Genomic DNA, 16,151 nt, shown 5'->3' with positions numbered 1-16,151 from the left:
TTTATTAGTGTTTTTTTTTTTTTTTTTTTTTTTTTTGGTTTTTTTTGCTTTGTCAGAGCTCTGAAGGTGGTGTCTGTCTAACTGTATTTTATCAGCTGTAATGTACAAGAACAGATCATGGGAGGAACGTATCCTTGTTAGTTTAAACAATTTTTCTTATCAAACTTAAGCAATTATCCAACTAAGGAGTGGACCCTGCTCTTCCCAAACAACCACTTTAAAAAATGTAATATAATACATATAACCTCTTAGACCTCACATATCACAGTCAGTTTTCACCCTTTGATTAGTTTTAGGTCATGTTTGAGTTGTTTCTCGTTTGCTGAGCCTGTCATGTGGTGTTTTTGCCCTCTTCTGGCCATAATCACATATTGCACCCCTCATTTTCACACAGGCCCATTAAATTCATAAAGTGCACAATAATTATGAAACAGCAAAAGAAAAAAGCCAAGCTTAGTTCAATTTTTTTTATGATGATTATCATTTAAAGTTTTATTGAAACAACTTGTGCTCCCAGTAAGGATCAAATAATAAAAGGAGACTCAATGTAAAGCTCGCACAGCCAATCTGCAGACCTACCATTGTAGTCTGGGATACAACATTTGCTTTGGATTGCGCTGGATCAGAACAAAAAGCAGATGGTTTATGTAAAAATGAATATCATAGCAAATAGCACAGTGAGGGGAGGAGAAATGATCATGTCTTAAAAATTGATAACAAAATGAACACAGCTAATGGTACGAAACAGGAGAGCGGTTATGAAAATAAAACAAAATAAGAAGTACTGTATCTGCAAACTTGATCACGCACATACACACATATACACACTCACTTGCAAACACACTCATACATACAGCCAGGCGTGCACGCATGCACACGCTCACTCTTGCTCACATACTTGCACACAAACACAAACCACAGATAAAATGTAGTGATTGAAAATGTTGAAACCCTGGTTAAATCTAATGGTATCATACATCCACGTCTTCTGTCTGAAGTGCAGGAAACGAAAACTAAAATGGAGATAAATTCAGATGAATAATGAAAGCATGCCTTTCTAACCTAACCCAACTTAAAATTGGGTTAGGTTAGGTTAGGTTAGTCTAACCCAACTTAAAATGACCACAAACCCAGTGTTGCCCTCTCTATCATACCCAAAACCCTATCCCCACCCCTCTACTCCACCCTCAAATGCCCTCTTACCCTTGTCAAGTCATAACCACATCCCTGCCTCGCGCTCACCCTCATCCTACCCCCCACCCCCCTACCCCTTCTAACAACCTTCCCCCATTCCTATCTGCTCGATTTCAGGGTTTCCACTCGCTTCTGCATAGCAGACAAATGTCTGGCTGGGAGGAGGAAGCAAGCGGGGAGGGAGACATGAGACGGCTACTGGTTCAGGCTTTGGTCGCCATTTATGTAAAAAAAAAAAAAAAAAGTGTCCAGTTAGGAATACAAAGTGATGACTGGGGGTAGAGGAGTCTTGTTGTGTTTTGAGGTTGAAGGTGGTAAACCTTAAAAACCTTAGAATATTATTACTTGTTAGTCTACATTTGAGTATTTGGGTTAGTTTTTGTGCGATGGTGTATGTAAAAGCATGGGGTGGGGGCGGCTGAGGTGGGGTTCTTCTCCCTCATCCTTTGGCCCCAGTCAGAGAAGTAGGGCAGGAGCAGGTTTATAGGGCTTGCGTCTTGAGCTCGATTGGCTCCCCACGGGTATCTTGTTGGGTCTCGCTCTCTGGAGGCCGACTGCCCTTCAGTGTAGCCAGTCGCTCAGACAGACCCCTCATGCGGGGGAACAGCATGAAATCATACAGGAGGGCACCCATGGCACCTCCTATCATAGGCCCGACCCAGTACACCTGCCAGCAACAAGATTACATTAATCAGCTTATATACTGTTCAGATATTCCTGATAAGAATCAAGTGAAAGCTGACAGGTCTCTTCAGTGATTTTAAGCCTTACCCAGTGGTTGATAAAGTTTCTGAAGATCACAGCAGGGGCAAAGGACCTAGCAGGGTTCATTCCAGCACCGGTATAGTACATCTAAAACACAAGATTTTTATAATGTCATTATAAAGTATATTTTTCTGCACATCCATATGACTCTGCCATAGTTATTCTACGTGTCTCACCCCCATGAGATGACCGATGGTGACGGAGAAGCCAATGGAGAGGGCAGCAGATCCAAGACGACCGTTCCTTCTCTCATCAGTCACAGCAAAAATGCAGATGACAAGTTGCATGGTGAGGAAAACCTCCACTGTGGTGGCCATTCCCAGGCTCATGCCAGGCTGTAGCTGAAAACAAAATGATGGAATGAAATCATTTCCAAAAATCCTCCCAGATGTTTGGTCTAAGAGCTGCAAAGAAGATGCAGTGAACTGGACATATGCAGTTAGATGCTCTATCACAAGTTAACTGATTAGCTAAAAGTTAATCCACACACCGTGACACAAAATCTAAATCATTCTGCCAGTCTAACATTTCTTCCAACACTAAATACTTGGTTCTTGAATTATGCTTATTTCTTACCATGTTCATAGCCATGTTGCCCCTCATGTTGCCAGGTGTGACCCCGTACAGCACAGCAGCTCCAGCTACAGCACCCAGGCACTGAGCAAAAATGTAGAAAATGGCGCGGAAAAACGACATCTGTGACCCAACAAGGTAGGCAAAAGTGACGGCAGGGTTGATGTGGCCGCCACTAATGTGGCCAATGGACTGGATGAGAGTGGCAGCTGCCAATCCAAAGCACAGGGCCACATGCAGGACATGATGAGGCCCGGTGGTCCAGCGCAGGGCAGCGCCCATGCCAAAAAATACGAAGAACATAGTCCCGAAGAACTCTGCAAAGACTGCCCGCCAAAAATTCATAGACCGGAACTCCCACATGATTGTTCACTTGAGGCTCTCCACCAGATGAAGAAGATTCTTGGGAAAAAATGAGGTGGCAAAGGTAAGTGTTTACCTTTTCAGTCCTCTTCAAAAGGCAATAATAATAATAAAAAAAAGGATCTCCCTTTTGCTGTCAGCTACCACAGCTGACCAAAAACACCCAGTCTAAAGACAGAACAGATGAATCCACTTAGCGGATCTTTACCAAACTGTGAACTGGGTTGGTAAAGTCAACTTAGGTGCGTTCGCTTGCCACCTCTGTCCACCTGTCGCAAAGACATAGGTGTGAGATAATATGGGAGTGTGGGTGGAGATCTCAGGTGGGATGAGTTGTCAAGAGGAGGTGGGCATCAATGTTAAAGGGGGGATTCTAAGTAGAGACAGGGATAGACAAATTGTCCAGTGGACCTTTAAGCCTCTCTGACGGAGGGAAGGGGGCCAGACAGGCGCTTTATAAAACCCCCCCGGGGGCCCCAGGTGACGACATAATCCCCCTTTAGGGCTAAGGGCGGGGGGTGGCAGTGCTGCACATTCTAAATTAAACAAACTTAACCTCTTAGTTGCCCCCTCTGATAAGAGAGCAAGGAGAAAAGAGAGGCAAAGCATCAGAGAAATGATGAAAAATGATGAAAAGACATTTAGCTAAAGGTACACATACTTATTAAAGGAAAAATGATGACATATTTTTTATTTTCAGGGTGAGTGCAAACAGCCACTGTGAGGAGCAGCTGGAGCTCAGTGGAGAAGTTTTTACTTTAGGGCATATGTCATCTGTTGACATATCATAACTGTCATGATTTTGAGACACAAATACTGATTGACAAGGGCAGAAAACACATGTATGCACAAAGACACACAAGCACACATGCACGTATACACACATGCAGATAATACAGTTGGGGCCCCAGACGGAAGTGCCCAAAGCTAACAGCACTAACACTGAAATGCCTGACCCTGTGAAACCATTGTCTGTAATAAGCATGTGGGCTACGTATGCTCAGAGACAAGACAAAAATACATGTAGCAGATCTGAAAGGCTCCACCTAAACCTGAAGTTTAGCATGATTTTTTTTTTTTTTTTTCATTTTATTCTCTTATTGATAACATTGCAGTGTCTGCAGAAACCTGAATGTATCAGCACCAAAACCCTGAACTTGACATGACTTCAGGGCTCAGTGTGCCCTGATCCTGATACACAGACATGTGATGGAGACAAGAGAGCTAGGCTGATGTGTAAAGTCAGAGAAATAAAAGTGCTGCATACTAGGAAGCCACAAGCAGTGTGCCAACAATAATCAGCATAACAGAACTGATTGTATTTTCTGTTGCAACAGAGGTTTCTAGGAAGTGCTTGGCAGAGGTGTGCAAAATCTGCGTGTTGCAGGATAACATACAACCAAAGCCCTGAACGTTCTCAACTGTGTGTATGTAAGGCAGGGTAAATGGAGAGGTGCAGGAGGGCAGCAATGATGCAGGGAGGGGCGAGCAGTACAGGGGCATCGTGCTGACCAGCCAGGGTGTGTGTGTGTGTGTGTGCATGAGTGGCGTTGGGGATAATGAATGCAGAACGCTGAGCTTGCCCTTTTAACTCCCTTTTATACATGTTAGAAAGAACACACACAATGCAAAATGCTGGCAGCATGGTGGCAGGTATAGCTATTGTGCATTGTCTGTGTGTGTGTGTGTGTGTGTGTGTGTGTGTGTGTGTGTGTGTGTGTGTGTGTGTGTGTGTGTGTGTGTGTGTGTGTGTGTGTGTGTGTGTGTGTGTGTGTAAATAGTGCATTGCAAAACCACAAGCATATTTGAGTGTGTGCCCACATGTGAATTTAATTTACAATGCTTTAGTGATACTCATTACTAACAATACTGCTGTCAAGTGATTTTACCATCAATATCAGTAAAAATACAGGGTTCATTTTAAGGGGTCTGACTTATTTATTTCTAGTGTATAATATTTTGATCAATTATACATAAAACATCATTTAGGACAGCACAAAATGTCAAATTATCCCAACGAACAAAAACAAAGGTTTTGTCTTTCACACACACACACAAGCATACACACGCATACCATTTCAAATTACAAAGCTTATCCCGACTGAAGGTGTTCTTTCTGCAGAGCCACTGCGAAGCCATGATTGTTCATTTGATTGTACATAAGAGACTTCAGAGAAGAGATGGACTTGAGAGAGGTGCTGGACTGAAGGAGAGGATCCCTTTGCATTTCAAAGCATTCACAAACATGAGATGCTACGGGAACAGGGTTTTATTCAACCGGATTTCAATGAGTCTCTTTTACATATTATAATGATGTGCAAATGTGAAAGAGAATACAGGAGCTCACTATACTGGCTGCAGCTTTACATGCATTAATGATGGGCAGCAGGAACCTCAGAGGTCACATCATTTACAAAGCAGCTTCCTTGTTAATCAAAAATGGTTTTACTTATTAAAACATTTTTCAAGCAAAAATGATAAATATTTACTATTTTTTGGGTAAATTATGAAGATTTACATTTTATATCTCAGTAAACTCTGTATGGTAGTTATTTAGACTGCTGATCAAAGAAAAAACATTGCATCCATTTTCTAAACTTTTTCAACTCTTTTAACAACTTTTCTTTCCTTTTTTGATTGATCATATATTATTCTTTAAACAATAGCAGGCACTGTCTTATGTTTGTCTAATGCAGTTTTATACTGAGCAATAAAATTACTGTCATGTTGCTGAAACTGCTACTCTGCATCTTTTCCTTCATGTTTTTAGCCGCTCTCTTGTTTGTTGGCCTGTTTTGCTCTCATGGCATTCTGCGTGACTGTGGACAGTGATGATCCAGTCATGCTGGCCGTCTCAACAATCTCAATGTCCTTACAGGTCAAACACGCCACCAGCTTGTGGCGAGAGGCGCTGCGTGCAAAGAAGAACTCGTGGGACACTCCAGCCAGTAAAGCACCGAGCACCGGTCCGATCCAGTACACCTGCAAGTGGGTTTAAGACAAATAGATAACACTGTCTTTATATACAGTCTTGTACTATAAAAATAAAAATAGAAAGTTTGCTTTCTTTTAATTATATGGTTTTGTTTATTCGGGACATAATAAAAATATAATCTGGTCCTTATCAGGTCTTAAAATAAAATTAATTACTCCATGACATTATTACATTAACAAAAGCTAACCCACATTTGGCACAGGTCTCTTTACATCTTGATTTTTATTTCTTTTTTAATCATTTTGTTTTAGATTTAATGCTCTGTTCTATTTGATTTATGTACTGTTGCATGTACCAATTTCAAGCTTCAGCTGCCAGACAGATGCCCTCACATTCTCTAGAGCATTTTGATAAACAGAGGATGACTCAATGACTGCAAAGCCCAAATTATCTACTTTCTACCACCATACTGGACAGTTGGTATTAGATATGTGTGCTGATATTCTGCGTTTGGTTTTCACCAAACCTGTTGCTGTGCATTATGGCCATCTTCACTTTGGTCTAAAGGGCATTTTTCCAGAAGTTTGTCTTGCTGCCATGTTCTGTTTTTTGAGAGAAGGTGCTTTCTGTGGGCAACCTATCCAAGTAAATTATACTTGTTTAGTCGTTTTCTAAAGTCTCTTTTCACTAATACCTCAGATCTACTTAGTTTAGATAATTTTCCATTACACCTCAGTGTAGGTGCAGCTGTCATAATTCATCATATCCTAGGTGGCCTGAAAGTGTCACGATGTCATTTGTAAGCAACACAAGCACAACAAAACAATGAAGGACATCGAGGCGATGGCATACCTGCTGTTCAGTCTATGGCTTTTTGTCAAATTCAAGAGATGGCTGTGGGCAGCAAGACAAAACAATCCAGAAAAGAATAAGAGAGTCTGGTTCTTGTGAAGAAGTTAGTCACATGACTCATCTAATGATGTCACTCCCGGCCAATCAGTGACCTGCAGTCTGTAGACGTTACAATTTTGGTTCGATTCAGCTTACTTGGAACCCTGGCCGAGTAGGTGATGAAAAAGCAGCTGGTACCAGGTGCTGCTATCTAATGAAAAACCCTAAAAACCTAGTCAAGTAGGGCTAAGTAGGTCCTAGTGGTATAAGGCCATAATTGCACCAGCATAAACTTAAACATTTAAAATTTAATATACTAACAAGCCTGTACAGACTGAGATTATTTTTTTTGTTTGTTTGTTATTTTATTTTATTTATTTATTTATTTTTTTATGTAGTTTTTCTGAGAACTGGAAGGTCTGGACTAAGAGCAAGCTTGCTGAGATGTTAATTCCTGGGAAGACTGGCCCAAATTATCTACCCTCCACCACTCTACTGGGCAGTTGGTATTAGGTATTTGTGCTGATATGCTGCATTTGGTTTTCACCAAATCTGCTGCTGTGCATTATGGCCATCTTTACTTTGGTCTGAAAGGCATTTTTCCCAAAATTTGTTTTGCTACCATGTTTTTATTTGAGAGAAGAGGCTTTCTGTGGGCAACCCATCAACAACTGTCTAAAATGTTTCTTATATGTGAGAAATCTTTCTTGCTGTAAAATGACAGCCTCCATAATGGTTGGAAATGTGCTGATGGTCATTCCCAGTTTGATGAGAAATAAATTTACTTCTCTGAGATCAGTGCTGATGCCTTTCTTCATTTGCATTGTGTTAGCATACACCTGAATACTCCAGACCAGAAAACGTCTAAAACTATAGAAATGGTAACACCTGCTGATGATCAGTGAAGTTTATGTGTTTACTCGCACTGGCTGCTATTTTATTATTATTATTATTATTATTATTATTATTATTATTATTATTATTATTATTATTATTATTATTATTATTATTATTATTGTTGTTGTTGTTGTTAAATAAATAATAATATATAATGTAATGGTCAGCGTAAGATGCCATATGTTGTTAATGTGAGCTTCTACTCAGCATTAAGGACCATATGCGCTGATGCATATGACCTTATAATTTAAAGGTAGGGTAGATGGGGAGGTAGGGGAGATGTTTTCCAGGAGCATTTTTTTAATATTGCTTAAAATCCCCTTCACACCCCAAATGCAGCCAATTAATAAAATGTTCTAACATAAGAATAAAATAATTTTGTCACCTGTGGAATGGACAGGACTGAAAAAACACCATCCCATCATCTAAACCGACCCGTTCTAAACGATTGGTTGGTGATATGTCTATCAAACTCAACTGCCATTTGTCCCTCCCCCCTCACCTCCTCTGCAGCCTCGCGGGGAAGTCGAGGGAAAGGGGTTTGGACTTTTTAATTGTGTTTTTTCAAAATGTGGTTTGTTCAAACGATTTTTCCAGGATGTCCTACCCTACCTTTAAGGACAGTAAACTTTCTTTTCACATAACTGTATATTGCTTCTTCAGTGTGATCCAGGCAGTGATTTCTCAGCTTGTTTTATTTAAAACTAGTGTTTTGTGTGTTTGCATTGCTTCATCTGAACTCCCTAAAATATTTCAGATAAGACAAAGTAGCAGAACCTAAATACTTGCATCAGATATGTAAACCTGTAGAGAAAATACACAGAATCGCTGTATAAATGTGTGATAATACTACATTATATCACACACATCATCACAGAATGACTTTGACTAACACTGATGAGGAGGAACATTTTTAGAACAACAGCTCTGCAAAATGAATAGGACACTAAGGTTAAATTATTTCTCACCCAGTGGTTTTCCCAGAAGCCAGCAATGATGGCTGGACCCAGAGAGCGAGCTGGATTCATACTGGCTCCAGAGAACCGTCCCTGACAGGTAAGCAAGAGTATAAAGAGTTGTTTGTTCTGTATAACACTGTTTACATTTAAAAAGAACATATTAAAAAATTTAAACAAAAGAAACTTGCTCTCACCAGGGAAACCAGTCATGGTCAGTTTAACATCAGGGTCAAACATTTAGTCCTGTTTTCCACATGATTTTTGTCTATGCCACTTTAAATATTGTACAACAACATCTGTTTCAAGATCTTAGCCTAAGAAAGACAACTTAAGATCTTCACACAGGGTCTGAATTTGTTTAATTTTAACACATTAATTATTACAACTTTATGATCTAATCAATTTTAATAAAATACAGGACCTCGAAAAAAGATGTTTTTTATATTTTGTTGCAATGCATTCATGAACCTGAACATATATGTTTTAGGATTTTATGTGATGGAGCTACTAAACATGGTCTAAACTGGTGAAGTGAAATTAAAAGAAAAAATATTTCTGACTACAAAAAGCTCAAAGATAATTTAAACTGAAAAGCAGTCCAAAAATATATAATGCATGCTCTTTGTCTTGAGCCTCTACATTATGCTCTGGTTCTGCTCAATACCAATAGAAGTCGCCTATTTTGTTAACCACATAGGTAGACTTAATTTAAGTCTTTTTCCTGTGATCAAGTGTCACATGATCTCAGTACATATACATCTCTTGTCAACGGTCCCAGAGTCTGCAACACCATTAAACAAGCACCACAATGAGACCAACGAGCACTAGAAAAAGCTCAGGATTAAAGAGATGAAAAACAGGGATGGATAAAACAACAATTACATAAAAAACTGAATCTTCTTTGGAAAAAATCATTAAATCTATCCTAAAATATGGAATAGATGTGGCATGATGACAAACTTGCCAAGAAAGAGCAATACTGTTGCTAAAAGAAGAAAAGAAAAAGAAAAAAAAACATGTTTGGAGTTTTGTTTGACTCAATAAATCAAGATTTTAGAAAGAAAATCAGGCACTTAGTCAACTTATTTGAATTAAAACATTTTATTGTTGCTTGGCTTGTTTTCATTACTATTATTAAAAGAAAATCTGTTTGTTACCAGCTGTTTTGTAAATGTATCTGACATGATCCAATGATAAAATACCACAAGTGTTCACTCCAACCACTACCTCAATGCTATTTGAGGCAAATTCGGCCTTGTGTTTCAGGATGGGGACATGGAATTGTGTCCATGTGGGTTTTAACAGAAACAAACAATGGCTGCAGAGTTGTGTGTCCACCAATCAAACCTGTACAGGATTAAGATAAATAAATATAACTGGAAACCAATACAAATCTTACTGTCTCACCCCTATTAGCACCCCAGCTGTGTGTGCTAATCCAATGGCCAGGTTTCCTGGTTCTGGGCTCTCCCTCCGTCTCTGTTCCTCCACTGAGAAGACAGTGAAGACCATCTGGAAGGTGCACAAAATCTCAGTGCCCAGAGCCTGAGCTGCAGTCAGTTCAATAGGGACCTGAGATAAGGTAAAGCAGAGTGAGGACAGAAAAACAAGGTGAACAAACACCAGACGACTGGAATATACAGAAGAGATAAATATCTAACTTTCCAAAGTAGCACACACACAGACAGACTGTCTGACAACTGACCCTGTTGACAAAGTGGTCTGCAGTGGCTTTGAGAGGCAGGGCAAGGTAAAGGGCCCAGGCTCCTAAACAGGCCCCCAAACACTGAGCAGCAATATAAACAACAGCTCGAAGAACATCCAGCCTTCGAGTGGCCAACAGAGACAGAGTAAGAGCCGGGTTCATCTGATCAGACACACAAACACATGATAAACACAGTTCTGTTTTTTAGCTACATTACTTCATATTAGACACAAATATTTCTCTGTAGTCCATCAAATTTACAACAATTAACAGATGTAGCTAGCAGTTAAAGTTAAAAAGATAGACCATGTACATACAATTTTTGTACCTTAAGTTATCAAAATTTATATTTTAGAAAACTAAGTAGGGTTAAGTAACTCTTACTTAAAATGAAGTCCTTTTACTTAATAATCTGAGTTGTTCTTCATCTACTTACAGTTGTTTTGCAACCACAAAATACAAGCATCTTTGAAGTTTCTGTCAAACATAAAGACATCTTAAAATGACTGTGTACCTATTTAACATTCACCTGTGCTCCACTTATTTCTCCAAAACAGTGGCATAATGCAACAACCATCACACCCACTGCAACGGCTGGGTACAGGGGTCCTACAGGGGGCTCCCCAGGGCCAGGAACAGAGGCACCCAGCACGGCGCTCACTAATAGAAGGGTGCCAAGCAGCTCTGCTAGGATGGTGCTCCAGAACTGCCGACTACGTAGCTCCTCAGAGAAAAGAGTGACATAAAGAAGTTGAGAATTATTTAATTCACCCCAGTCGATTTTAAAAACTAAGGTAAATAGAAACAGGTTCAAAATATACAAAAATAGGAAATTTGTGTTTGATGGGTATTTTCTTTGTTGCAGTAAATCAGATATTCTAGGAAAGCTTGTTTATTTCTCCTTTAAATGGTGTTATATTTAGAAGGAAAATGCATCTGGGAATGAGCAGCAGAGTTAAGTGCTTGGGCTGCACCCGTCTAAAAACTTGCCAAATCACTTCTGTTAATGCCAAATAGCTTATTCTGCTATTAATTCTGTTGAGTTGTGTTGTTTATTGGATTGGATGATTGAAGTCTGAAGGAATAAGACATGTTGAAAATGAACAGGGGTGTCTGATCATCAGCTTGGTCACACATTGTGAGATGGCATCCCATTCTTCAACCAGCATTTGTTGCAAGTCAACCAATGTGGTTGTGTTGATCACTTCATGACAAACCACATCTGAAGCTGATGCCACAAGTGTTCAATGAGGTTGAGGTCAGGACTGCAGGTAGGTCATTCCATCCTCTCTACTCCAAATTCTGGAGGTAGTCTTTGATAAGTAAAGTATTTTTCATTTAATCAAACCCTCGCTGTTGGAGCAAGTGCTGTCATTTTTGAGGATAGAGTTTAGTCCCAGACTGTAGAGAAATGGGATTGCCAGCGGCTGCAGAATATTATCTCAATACATTGAAATTGCCCCCAATGATGACAAGCCTTGTTTTTCCAGTGAGAGCGATGACACTCCCATAATCACACTGCTTCCACCAAAAGCTGTTACCCTATCAACGCAGCAGTCAGCATAGTGTTCTTCACATCTTCACACTTTAACCCCATGATACACATGACAGCTGTAGCAGGGTCAACAGCAGAATAAGCTGTTTGGCATTCGTAGAGAAGATTTAGCAGTTTTTTTGTGGCTGCAACCCACATACTCAACTCTGCTGCTCATCAAACAGATAAATTTTCCATACAAATGTAGTACAATTTAAGGGGTATATAAACAGTCTTTCCAAGGGTATAACATTTATTGCCAAGAAGTGTTACAACAAAGGAACAATTAATCAAACAAAATTTTTGTATTAAGTTTAAATGTTTTTCTTTCAGAGCTTAATAAAGATGTATAACTTTAATCTGAAAAAGCTGGGGCACTGTGTAAAATGTATATAGCAAAATGCAATTAGTCACCATTCTTTTCCAAGTTTTGTAAACAATTATAAATACTGCAAAGACAAAAATGCTTCTTCAATTCTATAATTGTCAATGCAGTTTGTATTTTGAGAGCCTCAGTACACTCATGTCGTCTTGAGAAGGTTAAACAGCAAAGGTGCTGATTACAAAATGGTTTACATATCATAACCATCTGAACATGTGATAAAAAAGACATTTTAGATGTTAATTCATATATCATATATAAGGTTTCTTTGATGATACTTTTTCACCTAAAAAATATATCATTTTCTCATGTTAATCCCACAGTACACAAATTGAAACATCAAAACATTAAACAAAGACACTCACCTCACGCCACGTCATTTCAGATCCAATGAATGTTTTCCTCAGGCCTTTTGTGTTTTCACTTTGTTGGTCTGTACATCTGTCTGTCCTTCCGTCAGTGTTGCTGTTGGGGTCTGAGGGCTTCAGGGTCTCATTATCTTGTAGAATATGAGAGGTCCTTTGATGAGAACAGCCTCCTCCCTCTCTGCATCTCTGCTCACCCTCTCCTTCACCCTGCACTCCAGGCCCTATTGAGTCTTCCTTCACACACACACAGAGCAAAGAGGGCCCTTCAGGACTGTATATGTAACATCTTGCCCTCCAAACTCTTGCCAACAAATTCATCAACCTTCAGAAAATGATAATGAGCCTTTACTAATTTTCTAACTGGCTTGCATGATATCTGGATAAATTAAGTCCACAGCCAGTTGAAACATGCAGTTAGGACAAATTTATTTTCACATTTAAGATTATGGAGACAACTTGACCAAAATAACTAAGATAATGAAACATGAGACACCTCTTTAAGTTCACACATGACAGTTTCCTCACTCAAAAACACTCAAAAGGTGATATTTTATTTTATTTTACTGAATTTCCCATTGGTCCAAATGGGCTATTCTGTTTATCCTGTGTCTAGTAAGTTAGCTAGTCCTCCAAAAACAAGAAAAACCCAAAAAACAATTAAGAGTCTTTTTTGTATAAAAGCAGCATAGCTGAAAAGAAAATCATTTCCAGCTGTTTAAGGGTATTGCTGAGGAATTTTTAGTTAAGCATGACTCTGGGTGGTACTTTGGTCTGCAGTCACAGTGTATAAAACTTCACATTGAAACATTACACTGAAACTTGCATGGATTGACTAAAAATCTGTTACAGGCATTAAATTCTCAAACTTTCTTAACTATAATCCTCAAATTGAAGTTTGTTACAAACCACACTCCCACTGCCTTCTTGTATTAGTTAGTTAGCTAACTAGAATTTACTATCATGCTAACTTTTTTATCTTCAGTGAGCATATTAGCATAAACATGCTAACATGGTGCAAGCATATTGTCCAACAGAGCAATAAACACAACAGTATGTTGAGTATTTTCAAATATTCATTTCCTTAAATACTGCAAAATTATGACAAAGAATAAAGATGTACTTTAATATTAAAATTCATTAAAAATGTGTTGTTTTTTTCACATTAATTGGTTAGATATGCTGGATAGTTGGTTTAGAGCAGCCCAGTTACAAAACCAGTCCATTAGAAGAGCCTGGCCTGCTGTTTGAATATAAAACATTTCCATGTCAGGGTGATATGGATGTTGTTAACAGACAGCTGAATGCATGACCTCCATCTTGACAGAGTTAACAACTTTTAGCTCATGAAAAGTTATTTTAATCATCCATTTCCAGTTACCTATGATTAAATGTTTTGTGACTATAGATCCGTGTGATTTGCAAGCTATAATGAATGTGTAAATGATAAACTTATTTTCCTAAAAAAAAAATTCACATTCATAATTTGTTTTCTAAAAGAATATCTGATTAAATGTAAGTATTTTGATTATGTACTTGTAATTTTTTGTACTAAAACAAAGGGAAAATTTCTTAGTTTTAATGATTTTGAGTCAGGTATGTTGGAGCAGGGACACATGGACACCTGCGACCCTTGTAGAACCAAACTGAGTACCTCTGTTTTAGAGGCTGGTCCTACAGTTTGAGCCTGGAAACACTGTCCTGATGTTAGGGTTAGGGATTTCAGGGTCTGTATAATCAGCCTTAAAAGAAGCAAGAATACAAAGAGGCATCTATACAAACTAACACTTGATATTAACTTCACACATTTTCTTTGGGAAGGGGGCTTGTTGGTTCCCACATAGTTTTTTTTATATAAAAATAAAATAATAACATTAGGAACTAGAAATTATTTTATGTTTTGGCCTTTTTTGTGGCATTTTTTGGTATTTTTGTCTTGAAATATGCATAGCTTTGCTGTAAACAACATGGCTAGTTTAAATTCAGTGTTATAGCTTTGTAGCGCGGCAAGTATTTGTGGTTGCTGTGCTCTCTCCTTTTTTCTAGGCTGCGTTGGCGTGTCCAAAGCACCTGGAACACATTACTGCTGCTCAGCCTGATTTTCATATCAATTAGTGGAGAAAGGGGCAATTAGAGAGCAGAGAAGAGCAGAGCAACGAGAACAGACCTCCTACTTTGCTTTGAAATCATTTACTGGGTCATACACTTAATTTAATCAACATGTATGTCTTTAATGCTCTGATTTTTTATTTTCAGGACAGACTAGGTATTCAAATGATCCAGATGTGTGGTGGGATGAACTGGCATTTCGTGGTGATCTGGAGGAGATTCATTGGGTTAAAGATATGATCTTAGACATCATGGATCTCAAACAGGATGCTTGGAAACCCTCTGATCACCATGGGGACAAACTCTTTCATGATGCTGTTGCCATAGAGCTTAGTAACATGCTACATCTAAGCATGCTTTTCATTTTCCCTCTTGATATCAACATGAGCAAATGTGTTTGTGTAGCACATCTATGTTTAAAGGCAGCTGACATCATGTTGCTGGTGACAGGGAAATGTTTGGGGTCAGGACAGATTTTCCTGACCCTTCAAGCATTAGGGGCCCTGACTCTAGCAGACTGTCCAGAATGAACTGGTTGGAAGTGTGGGGGGGGTTTGGTGCTCCATTATGTTGTGGATTACCCATTTCTCACCACGGCAACTGTGTAACTCTTATCCCCTCTTTTGTGAGGATAAGCCCAAATGTGTGGCACAGGCCGGGCAGGGGGTGCACTGGAACCCGCTGGCGTGGGGAGTTTTCATCCCCTCAGTCACCCACCCTCCCAACCAGAGTGCTGACACTGACACTATTTCACACATACACACACACACAAAGTGCAAGCTAAGGGGTTTGAGAGAGTGATAGAGGGCATAGGGAAAGTGATGTTTCAAGAGACACTTTAATTATAGTTTTATTTCAAAGTATGACTATCTAGTACATTTATTTGTCTCCTGATTTTTTTATAGATGTGAGGGTATAGTAAGAGATCTATTACTGTGGAGCAGCTGGGAATGATGGGAGGGATGTTTCCAGCAGCATGTGCTTCAGACAGGACTAAAGGGAACTGTCGAACGTTTACCCAAAGCTTTGCCAGACCTCTTTTACGATTAGTAGAGGAGCTCCTCGCTTCTAAACATACCTAAAAATAATATACTTACTTTTACTTTAACACTGGTGTATGTATAACTGTAAATGGTACTGAAATTATGTTTTAACTATATAACAAATATATCACAAATTCCAAAACTGAATCCCTATGCTGTTCCATCTAGGCATAGGCTGTCCACTGTGTCTGGAATTGATGGGTCCACAGAAAAATAGCTATATAATATTAATGTTCAGTGAAGGTGACTGAAGGGAAGACCCATTTTCATCAGAATGAGCACACGATTTCCAGAGCTTAAAAAAAAAAAGATAATTGAAAGTAAACTGAATGTGGAAACCTACATGAAGATAATTTGCTACCATTTGTGATTATTTGTGACATAAAATTGGCAGCACTTATTCAGCTGAAACAATTTTCAGTAGAATTTGCTTGTT

General features: G+C 39.0%; 2 protein-coding genes across 3 annotated transcripts; both read right to left on the bottom strand.

Moving 5' to 3' along the window:
* Positions 1–1,326: 1,326 nt before the first annotated feature.
* mipb (major intrinsic protein of lens fiber b) lies at positions 1,327–3,048 on the bottom strand. Its single transcript, XM_042004132.1, has 4 exons — positions 2,536–3,048; positions 2,136–2,300; positions 1,966–2,046; positions 1,327–1,861 (listed from the first exon to the last, which is right to left on the bottom strand). The coding sequence occupies exons 1-4, from the start codon at positions 2,893–2,895 to the stop codon at positions 1,676–1,678; spliced, it is 792 nt and encodes a 263-aa protein (XP_041860066.1). The 5' UTR covers positions 2,896–3,048; the 3' UTR covers positions 1,327–1,675.
* Positions 3,049–5,480: 2,432 nt separating this feature from the next.
* Positions 5,481–12,746, bottom strand: LOC121651726 (aquaporin-4). 2 transcript variants are annotated; one of them, XM_042004130.1, is made up of 6 exons: positions 12,564–12,746; positions 10,812–11,006; positions 10,283–10,444; positions 9,985–10,149; positions 8,587–8,667; positions 5,481–5,877 (listed from the first exon to the last, which is right to left on the bottom strand). In XM_042004130.1, exons 1-6 carry the CDS (start codon positions 12,576–12,578, stop codon positions 5,662–5,664), a joined length of 834 nt encoding a protein of 277 aa, XP_041860064.1. In that variant the 5' UTR covers positions 12,579–12,746; the 3' UTR covers positions 5,481–5,661. The 2 variants fall into 2 exon arrangements, with proteins under 2 accessions (XP_041860064.1, XP_041860065.1); XM_042004131.1 differs by having other exon boundaries at positions 10,812–11,003.
* Between the last annotated feature and the right edge of the window lie 3,405 nt (positions 12,747–16,151).

This window comes from Melanotaenia boesemani, chromosome 13, assembly GCF_017639745.1.
Source record: "Melanotaenia boesemani isolate fMelBoe1 chromosome 13, fMelBoe1.pri, whole genome shotgun sequence".
NCBI classification, from domain to species: domain Eukaryota; kingdom Metazoa; phylum Chordata; class Actinopteri; order Atheriniformes; family Melanotaeniidae; genus Melanotaenia; species Melanotaenia boesemani.
The sequence above is the reverse complement of the archived record's forward strand: the minus strand, read 5'-3'. Positions and strand labels throughout refer to the sequence as shown.

Coding starts and splice junctions, on each gene's coding strand:
- mipb (XM_042004132.1), bottom strand. CDS start 2,895: ATGTGGGAGTTCCGGTCTATGAATTTTTGGCGGGCAGTCTTTGCAGAG. Junction 2,047..2,135: donor CCATCGGTCATCTCATGGGG/GTGAGACACGTA, acceptor CTTGTGTTTTAG/ATGTACTATACCGGTGCTGG. Junction 1,862..1,965: donor GAAACTTTATCAACCACTGG/GTAAGGCTTAAA, acceptor TGTTGCTGGCAG/GTGTACTGGGTCGGGCCTAT.
- LOC121651726 (XM_042004130.1), bottom strand. Junction 8,668..9,984: donor CAGCTGGGGTGCTAATAGGG/GTGAGACAGTAA, acceptor CTTACCTGTCAG/GGACGGTTCTCTGGAGCCAG. Junction 5,878..8,586: donor GCTTCTGGGAAAACCACTGG/GTGAGAAATAAT, acceptor ACCCACTTGCAG/GTGTACTGGATCGGACCGGT.